Here is a 10,335-nt window from a genome sequence, read left to right on the forward strand (position 1 = left end):
TTTTTTTTTTTTTTTTGGCTGCGTTGGGTCTTTGTTACTGCACACGGACTTTCTCTAGTTGTGGTTCGTTGCGGTGTGCGGGCTTCTCGTTGCGGTGGCTTCTCTTGTTGTGGAGCACAGGCTCTAGGCACACAGGCTTCAGTAATTGTAGCACGTGGGCTCAGTAGTTGCGGCTTGCGGGCTTTTGAGCACAGGCTCAGTAGTTGTGGTGCACGGGCTCAGTTGCTCCGTGGCATGTGGGATCATCCGGGACCAGGGATCCTTAACCACTGCACCACCAGGGAAGTCCCTGTTGCTACTTTTAAAGGTACTACTTTATTTATAAAGTTGATACTTTATTTCATAGGCATATTTGGTTAAGCACAAAAATCTTGAAACATAGGTGGTCTTTCTTCTCTGTATGTTTTTATTCAAGTATTCATGTTTCATTTATATTTAAACAAAAAAATAGAGCAGTAAACCACTGTATGAATCCAAAATGTCTGTTCCTTACAACAATTAAAATTAAATCTCCAGTTTCACATTAGCTTAATTTTTATTTGAAAGAGAAGGAGTTAAGACATTTTAGCTTACATTCAGTATATTTTTTATAATAATTCCATTCAGGATATTTAATTGGTCAAATGTTTGGTATCACTATAAAACACTTTTCACTGCTATTCTCAAGGACTAGTCATTGTTTTCTGTAGCTCTGAAAAATATTTATTGTAATCCTTTACCTTGAAGGCTGTCTAAAAGAGAATAATTCTGTTCCATTCATTCCAGGTCGAAATATGAAGCAAATGGCTATAAATATCTCCAGTAAATTTCCAGTGTAGACACAAGTAGTATGTGTACTGTGAACCAATATGCATTTTCCTTAATTATTTGGATTTTTCAGGGAAATAGAAAGATATAAAATATATAAAAGTAAATGTTCAAGGGACTTCCCTGTTGGTCCAGTGGGTAAGACTCCACGCTCCCAGTGCAGGGCACCCGGGTTCAATCCCCAGTAGGGGAACTAGATCCCGCATGCAAGCCTCAACTAAAGATCCTGCACACCGCGACAAAGATCCCATGTGCCGCAAATAAGACCCAGTGCAGCCAAAATAAATAATAAATAAATAAATACTTTTTAAAAGAGGTAAATGTTCTATCACAATAAATTACTGACTCTTTTTTTCCAGGCCTGATGGAATTGGAACTATTTCGATGGAAGAAAAAGAGAAGTTTGAGGAGATAAAGGAAAGACTGTCTTCCCTTTTAGAGAATCAGATAAGCCATTTCAGGTATATACTCCATTAGTACAAGTGTTTGTTTCTTTAATTCACTCAACCCTCTAATCCCCTACAAATGTTTTTTATGTCTTTCTGCTACTGCTCAGGCACAATCAGTAGCTTCTCCTCCATTGCCTGCAAAGGTGTGGTCCACGTTCCTAGGTCTGCGTTCTGCTTCTCAGCCTGCCTTCAGTTTTTGCACTACTCATTCAGTAGTGCACACCCGCCCCTTGCAGTATCCTTTCCACTGGCCCTCTTGCTAGCCCTGTGCAGTTCTCAGCCTTGCATAGCCTCTTCCCGCAGCTCTGGGGGCTTTTCCTCCCTCTCACTGCGTAGCCAGGCAAGGAGACTCAAGCCCCACCTTCACAGGGGAGACTTCTTCATTTATTCCAGCAGAGAGTGGCAAAGCTGAAGTCTTTTTAGCATTCATCATCTGTACTATGCCCTGGTCACCTATCATATAGTCCCCGGTTATCCTTTTATTTACATTCTGTGAGAACAAGGACCACAGTGCGTCTAGCACAGTTTCTTTGCCAAAAAAATTAAGTATTGTTACTAAGAAGCATTTGCAGGGTGAAGGATAAATATCTTGATAATATTGTTTCCCCTGATTACAGTTAGCTTAATAGAACCTAATGGTCAAAAACAGAAATATACCGTTTTCTATCAGTCTCATCATTAGATCCTATAAAATGTTGCCATGTCAGTGTATTGCATCTTATAGCATATCTGTCATGTTGCAGGTATGTCATTTCATGTGAACTTACTGAAAAATAAATTCAGTTAATATTCCCCCTCAGCAGTTTGAAAACACCGTTGTTTAACCATGTGAATAGAGTATGGCCGCTCTGGGCCTCAGTTTCCTTATTTGTAATATGAAAAGCTTAGACTCTTACTTTAAAATGATACTGAAGGAAAAAATTATCACAAGATATACTATCCATCTGTTTCTCTGCATTGGTGTTTTCATCTGGGGCTGGTACCACTACCTGAAGGCAAGTGAATGAGGGAGGATTTTCTTTGTCATGATAACTGGGCATAGGGGCAGTCACTTAGTGCTGGATTTAGAAATGCTATTCATGGAACAGTCTCACATTGGAGAACTGTTCTTCCCAAAAGGCCAATAAATTCATATTAGGAAACACATTTGCAGAGGATGTTTCTGCATTTGCTGTTAAGAGTATTGTCTTTTAGGTTGTGTAGAGACCCTTATATTTATTGTGTTTGTCATTTAATGAAAGTCAATATATAATCTTCCTGTTTTTGACATTATTGAGACAGCTGATCATTCAGTTGACTATATATATCAGTAACTATACGTCTCTGTGGTTATTTGTAGTAGTGCTTTCATGTGCAAGTAACAAATCCTATCTTAAACTGGTTTAAAAAAATAAATGGATATATTCACTTACATGCAGGTCTCAGATGGGGTGGACTTTAAGACAGGCTGAATTTAGTAGCCGTAGCTCCATTTCTTTGTAATTCTCACACGGCTATTCTCCTTTATGGGCTGGCTTCATCCCCAGATGGGTAACAAGACCACAGAATTCCTTGGCCTCACATCCATACATGTTGGAGTTGAAAGGGAAGGTAGTAGAGGCTGTCTCTTTCTGTGATTCTCTCTTAAGATGAAAAGTTTCCTTAGAAGATCCTAGCAAACCAGCCCTCATATCTCATTTGCCCTAGATAGGTCATAGGCCCAGTCCTGAACCAAATCCAGGGGCCAGAGGAAGCCCACATACTAGGTCCTCCGTTACTGACAAGCCATGGGACCGCCATGATCGAGTTAGCTTGGTGAGAGCCAGCCCACCAGCGGGTCCTGTCCCCCACAGTGCTTACAGCTACACAGTAGAGGCAGGGAATGACAGTTGTCCACATCATTTATTGTATTAGTATTCTCTCTCTTACAGTTTTGTTTCTCTATTTCTCTTAATAATGTCTGTAAAGATGTGCGCTAGAATTCTTTTTTGTTTTTATTTCTCTGATGTACTATAAAGAACTAAACTAAACTAGTCTAGACATTTTAGGCTGACTTTTATATTCCCTTTTGATATTTGTAGAGTTTGTATAAATTTTACCAGTTTTATTTTTCCTGAGTCCATAGAAAACTGGATAAGAGGGAATGGGATTAAAGTAAAACAGAGGAAATTTTAGGTATCCATATAGGCCAATTTAGAAAAGTGTTTAAATTTTCCATGAAGATCTTCCTAAGGATTCTGCCAAATGATCTTCCTTAGCCACTTACATTAAAATTTAGAAAGAACGTAAATTACTTATCAACTCACACTAAAGAAGTAACCAGAGTACTATTAATAACTCTTGTATAGAAATTTATTTATTCAGGCCCAACTGTATTTCAAAAATGGATTTCAAAGATACAGGTAAAATAATAAGGCAAACTAAATTAAACAAAAATGAGAAACTTCTGGTTAAAGACAGCAGATTAAATGCATGTCTGGCTCAGTTTCCTCACAGAACCTAACTAAAACAACAGAACAATATTTTTCAGAAGACATAAACCCACAAGGACAGCAAGAGTAAGAGGGGAAAAAATGGAAAAAATAAGTTAAAAATGTGGAAGTCAGATGGATGGATGGTATCTAATTTAGCCACCCAGGAAAAACTGGATCATAAACGGGCAATGGGGAATACAGAGAAGCAATCTGATTTATGTCATACAATCACCAAAACGTTTGGAATTGCCAGTTGTAAGCCCTCCTGGAAATTAAGAGTAAAGGATGATTTGTTGTAAATCTGCTTAAGACACACTTAGATCCCCAGATCTCCTTTCCGCCTCATCAGCCAGGCCACTGCCCCTCCCCTTCCCTGGAAGAGGGCTGCTTGGTTTGTTCCCTGGAGAGGGTAAAATTAGAGGGTACCTGGGCTGAGGTAGAGGAGGGGAGGAAACATCAGGCACAGTTGGAGTTTGGGATTACATAGAAACATGGGGATTAGATAAATGGGTATTCTGAAATCTGAGAATCACAGCCTTCTCCTTCCAACTCACACACTTGACACCCAAAATGCTGGCAGGCAGGCAGGCAGGCAGGCTTACACTTTCCATACATATTGTAAGTACCTTCCCCCGGGACTCTGAGTAGCCCAAGAGAAAAGACCTAAAGTTGTGGAAAAGAAAGACTCCCACCGAAACAGCCCAGCTCTATTGCCCTTCAGCAAAGACCACAGTCTGCACGTACCCACCTAGGTGCATATAGCTTCCGTTCAATTTTTTAATAACTCAATTTTGAAAATGATCTGACAGCCAAGGTAAGGCATCAGATATTTGAGGAAAGTATTTACTGTGGGAGACAGAGCCCAAACAAGTAATACAAAACAGCAACTTGGGGAGAAAAGAAAGATTATGTGGGAAGAAGGAAATGGTGGAGGGGGTGGCGGGAATCTATTATTAATATGCTTGGAGATTTGAGAAAATAGAGCATCCATAAAACAAAAACAAGATGTTGCTTAAAAAAAGTAAAAGAAAAAATCTTAGGGGAAAAAAATTAGAACTCTTAGAAATTGATGCAAATGACACAAATACGTACACACTATTGGGAGATTAAGTTAATGAAATCTTCCAGAAAGTACAGGGTGGAGGGTGGGAGGGATAGGAAAATAGGAGTTCAGTTGGCCTTTCTTATCCTTGGGTTTCACGTCCCTGGCCAGATCGATTTGGATTGGTTGAATCTGCAGATATACAGGGCCAACTGTACTACCCCATTTTATATAAGGGACTTGAGTATTGGTGGATTTTAGGATCCATGGGGGTCCTGGAACCAATTCCCCACAGATACTAAGGGGCAACTGTACAAAGATAGGAAAAATGAAGGATCTGCTTAGGAGTTTCATCAGCATAAATAATAGGAATTCCAGAAACAGTTAAGGTTGAAGATAGGAAATTATCAATAAAGTTATTCAAAACAATTTTCCATAATTAAAAGACATAAGTGTTCAAATTAAGAGAGCCCATTGAGTACCAAGCACAAGGGATTAAAATAGATACTCATTAGAGTGCATTTTTATGAATTTTCACAATCTTGGAGATAAAAAGGAGGATGCTGAGATACAAAGAATCAAGAATCAGAATGGCTTCTCAACACTGATTTATTCTACAGCAATTTACTGAGTGCCTACTATGTGTTGGGCAGTGAACAAGATTTTTAAAAAGATCCTTTTCTTCTGCAGCTTTCATTTTGATGTGAGGAGCAGTACTGATATCCAGAAAACAATGCATCAGTGGCTTCACAATTTTGAGGAAAGATTATTTCCAACCTAGAATTCTACACTAGTAAACGTCTCCATTAAGGGTAATGGTAGAATAATGATATTTTCAGGCATACTGGACATCAAAAGATGTGCTTCCCATATTCCCTTTCTGGGGAATGCAATTTACCAAGACAAAGGAGAAAATAAAGAGGGAGAGTTAAGATCCCTGCAACAGGAAATCAACATGAGAGAGGAGGGAATCTTCGTAGTGCTGGCTAATAGAGACCCCAAAGTGACAACTGAGCCTAGAGAGGAAATAGTTCTGACCAGAGCAGGTCAGAAAATTCTTCAAGTAGATCAAATTGACAAAACACTGTGATATTTTAACATATTGAGAGAAGTTTCACCCAGTTGGAATAGAGTTTGGAATTGTATTGTGTTAGAGCTTGGAATTGTATTAGATTAAGTACATAATAAAAAGAAGAAATAAAAACAAAGACAAATATAGCAAAGTATTATAAACAAAATAGTGACACTAGAAAGTAATCATATTGGATACATTTCAGTTATCTGGGACATTTATGTAATTAACATAGATACTGAATTTCGGTCTAACACACAAAAGTGATGTAACTGCATTAAGCGTAGGAGGAACAGAAATTATGTCTAAGGTGGTGGAAAGTGGTCTTTAAAAAAAAAGCAACTTATGTCCAAGATGGAGTAATGGGATGATATTTACCCTCCCACCTGAAACAATTTTTTAAAGACAAAATATGTGGGAAAAAAATGCTTTTCAAGATATTAAACATAAGACAATAACAGTAATTCCTGAGAGATGGAAGACAATGGATAAGCCCTTTAATTGCCCCAGCTTACTGACAGCACAGTGTTTCTAGATCATGGTCCAGGGAGGAGGAATCTGGGTGGATCCCCGTGGACACCCTGACTTGAGGAGACCGAGCTGAGAGTCCATGGAGGGTAAGGCTGCCAGAGTTTTCAACTCAAAGTTCTAAAGGAGAAAGCAAAGAGACCTACACGAAATATTTGCTGAGGGTCCTGCTGGCGTCTTCAACTAAGTATTGATCTGTGCATGGATGTGAGGAAACTATTCAAAGTTGGGCAAAGAACTATGTGAAAGGATTACAGGGGTTTCTTTACACAGGGCTAAGAGTAACTCCAGTTTTCAATATCTAGAGTGGAAACCTAATTCATGAGCATCAGGTAGAATACAGAAGGTTTTGCCTCAGTAATGGAAAAAAATTAGCCCTAGAATAAACACTGTCATGGTCTCTCCTAATGAGGCTTAAAACCAAGATTCATATGAATCAAACTATTTTCAAGTAATTTAACTGCATTCCAGAACAAAATTCAAGAATATTTAAAGAAATACCAAAGTGTTCAGCCTCCAAGAAGGTAAAATAACAATGTCTAGCATCCAGTCAAAAATTCCTAGGCATACAAAGAAGTAGTAAAATACGACCAATGAAGAGGAAGAAAACAAGCAAAAGTGAAAATGACAGGGAAGATAGAATTAGTAAACAATAGTATCAAAATAATTATTATTACCACATGTCATGTGTTTAACCTGTTAAGGGCATCATGGAAAACCTACAGCTAACATCATACTTAATAGTAAAAAAGTAGGAAAGACTGAATGTTTTCCACCTACAGTCAAAAACAAGACAAGACTATCTACTCAAAAGTCAATAATCAAGGTAGTGTAGTATAGAGAGTCCAGTAATAGACTCACATATGGTCAATTGATTTTCAACAAGTGTACAGGTAAATTGCAAAGTATACTTTATTCAACAAGTGGTGCTGGAACTATTGGATATCCAAATGTAAAATAAAAACCTGGATCCATACCTCACACCTGATCCAAAATTTAACTCAAGATGGATAGACATAGAAAACAGAAAATCTCTGTGTCCTTGGACTAAGCACAGATGCTTAAATAAAACACCAAAATCGTGATTCATAAATGGAAAAATATTACTTCCAACTTCGTCAACATTAAGAACTTTTGATCTTCCAATGACATTATAAGGGAATCTCAGAACGGGAGAAAATATTTTCACAATACATAACCCACAAAAGACTTCTATCTAGAATATATAAATTTATTTATTTATTTTTTGGCCACACTGCATAACTTGCAGGATCTCAGGTCCCCGACCAGGGATTGAACCTGGGCCGCAGCAGTTAAAGCCCAGAATCCTAACCAACAGGCCACCAGGGAACTCCCTATGAATAACTCTTAAAACAGTAAGAAATAAAACAGCCCAATAAAAAGTTGTTTTGACAGATATTTCACTAAAGATATATGATGGTGAAAAGGCATATCAGAAGATGCTCAACATCGTTACTCTTTAAGGAAACATAAACTAAAGCCACAGTGATTGATAGGAATATAAAATGGTACAACTCATTTTGTAAAATACTTTGCAGTTTTTAAAAATTTAAACACCTAACGTATGACCCAACTCTTCCACTCTTAGGTATTTCCCCAAGAGAAATGGAAGCATACGTCCACACAAAGACTTTAATATGAATATTTATACCAGCATTACTCATAATAGCCCAAATATGAAGGCAAGTCCGATGACCGTCAACAAGGAATGGATAAAAAAATGTATTAGAATACTTCTGAGAAATAAAAAGGAATGAATTGTTGATACATTGCAATAGCATGAAAGAATATCGGAACAGCTATGCTGAGAGAAATCAGACCCAAAAAAGTTCAATACTGTATGATTCCTCTTACATGAAATTATAGAAAACACAAACTAATCTAAATGACAGTAAATCAGTAGTTGCCTGGGCCCCACGAGTCGGGAGGAATCATTTGAGGGGCATGAATATGTATATTGCCTTGATTGTAGTGATGGTTTCACAGGTGTATACATATGTCAAAACTTATCAAATTGTATACTTTAAATATGTGTAGTTCATTGTATGCCACTTACACCTCTAAATCTATTTTTTTTAAAAAGCTAAGAACTTGTCTTCCATAGTGGGAAGTTAGTAGGATAATATCTAAAACTGGAAAATCAAGAATTTGAAATATTATCATGTAGGTTAGGGATATGACATTTAAATACCAAAAGAATCAGCTAAAAGTTAAAAACACTTTTTTCTCGAGAAATTACTTGGGAAATGGGGGTGGAACTGACATAAAGGATTTACGTTTTTCATAAAAATCCCCTTAGGAAAAGTTCCCTTTCAGGCTATGTGCATGTATAACTTTGATAAAAACAGATACTGTATTTAAAATTTTAATTTAAAATTCAAAGAAAACCAGTTTAATCATTGGACAGGTCTATGCAGGCTCATTTATCTGTGTAATTAATTGACTAAAGTGAAAATCAGCGTGACTTTAATTTATTCAGATTAGGTATTAAACTTGGTTGAATTTTATTTGTTAATTGAGTGTTTTTCACTTTGCTTAGCTATGGCAGAGCTATCAAAGTGGTAAAAACCCAAAATATTTATCCTGAAAGGCAGAATAAAATGATTCCCTTCTTTTAAAACTTGTTTTGTGAAGATTAATTAAGCTTCTGTGTAGTTATTTTCTGTATTTTATTGATTCAGGATTACTTGTACTCTGTAAATGTGTTGAATTATTTACACATCACGGGCAGCTAATGCTAATTCAGAGCATACCCAGTGGGACCTCAAAGCCCTGAAATGCTAAATGTAATCTGAGGATCAGTAACATTCCATTCATAAAATGTGTCACCCATAGGTTAATGGAAATAAACAATAGGAAAGACAATGGGTGGATTATGCAGAAACACTGAAAAGATTTAAGCAGGAGGAGGGGACTACAAGAACCCAATTTGTGTTTTATTTAAACGTGGATTAAGGTTTATGGTACACAAAATGACTAAAGCTACTTTACTAATTTGCTAATGCTCTAAAAAGCACCACTGTGCAGGAAAAACTCTTATCAAAATAAATTGGTCATGTTTTTTTATGTATGGGTGGGGGAGGTAGTGGGGGGGGGAGGATGCATAGAGGCAAGATTAAGTGAAGAAAAGTTTTAACAGTAAATGGAATGATAAACAGTATTCTGAAGAAAAACGTGAGTGGCTAGATTTATAAGACACTTATTTGCATTTATCTGACGCGAATGGAAGTTTCACAAAACTAAAAGCTAATCCGAATATAAATTCAACTACTGCTTTGTGAGGAATCCATCTTTCTCTTTCTCTTTAAAATTAGGTCCAGTAAAGTTTCTCTTTAAAATTTGGTCCTGTAAAAGAGCGTGAGTTTAAACTATATGTGCTTTTGAGGCAAACCTCTTCAAATTACAGTGTGGAAAAAAAGAATTCCTTTGTAATTATGTCTTAGAAAATACGTCTACTTAGTCCTTGGATAATGGCAAAAGACATGGAAATAAGTAAACTTTTCAAGTTATTAGTTTGAAGGTGTCTAAGAGCAAAATGGCAGTCCACGACAGCCCAGCTGCCTGTGTAGCACTTGATCTTGGGGCTGAGGCAGCGGTCAGGGAGGCTTTGCTGAACCTGGTTGAACAAGCGAGGCACACCGGCAGGATGAAGTGGCCCTGACGTTCTGTGCTCTCTAAGTGGAAAGTGACCTGAAGAGGGACCCTCTTGTAAAGAGCAGTAAACCTGTCACCACCATGTGGCAGCTAACTTTTGAGGGGCCTACACATCCTCCCAGCTCTGACCCTGATTTCAGAATACCTGCCCTCCAGTTGTTGGTGTGTACTAGGAATACATGGGACTAGAAATACTTTGGATAAATGACTGCGGGCAGTAGAACTGCAGAAGGTTTATGTGGGGGGATGGGGAGGTTGGAGAGCTAGACACCAGCAGAGACAGGCAAATGTAAGGGGGGGGGGGGGGGG

The 10,335-nt window shown here is 37.8% G+C and overlaps 1 protein-coding gene across 1 annotated transcript in view; it reads left to right on the forward strand.

Annotated features, from left to right (window-relative positions):
• The window catches only part of CADPS2 (calcium dependent secretion activator 2), a 524,381-nt gene that overhangs the window by 385,825 nt on the left and 128,221 nt on the right, over positions 1-10,335 (forward strand). The window contains exon 15 of the mRNA XM_007471293.1: positions 1,167-1,268. Within this exon, the coding sequence (XP_007471355.1) occupies positions 1,167-1,268 (102 nt within the window). The remainder of the gene's footprint in view (positions 1-1,166; positions 1,269-10,335) is intronic.

Source organism: Lipotes vexillifer, unplaced genomic scaffold (genome assembly GCF_000442215.2).
Source record: "Lipotes vexillifer unplaced genomic scaffold, Lipotes_vexillifer_v1.1 scaffold618, whole genome shotgun sequence".
Taxonomy (NCBI): Eukaryota; Metazoa; Chordata; class Mammalia; order Artiodactyla; family Lipotidae; genus Lipotes; species Lipotes vexillifer.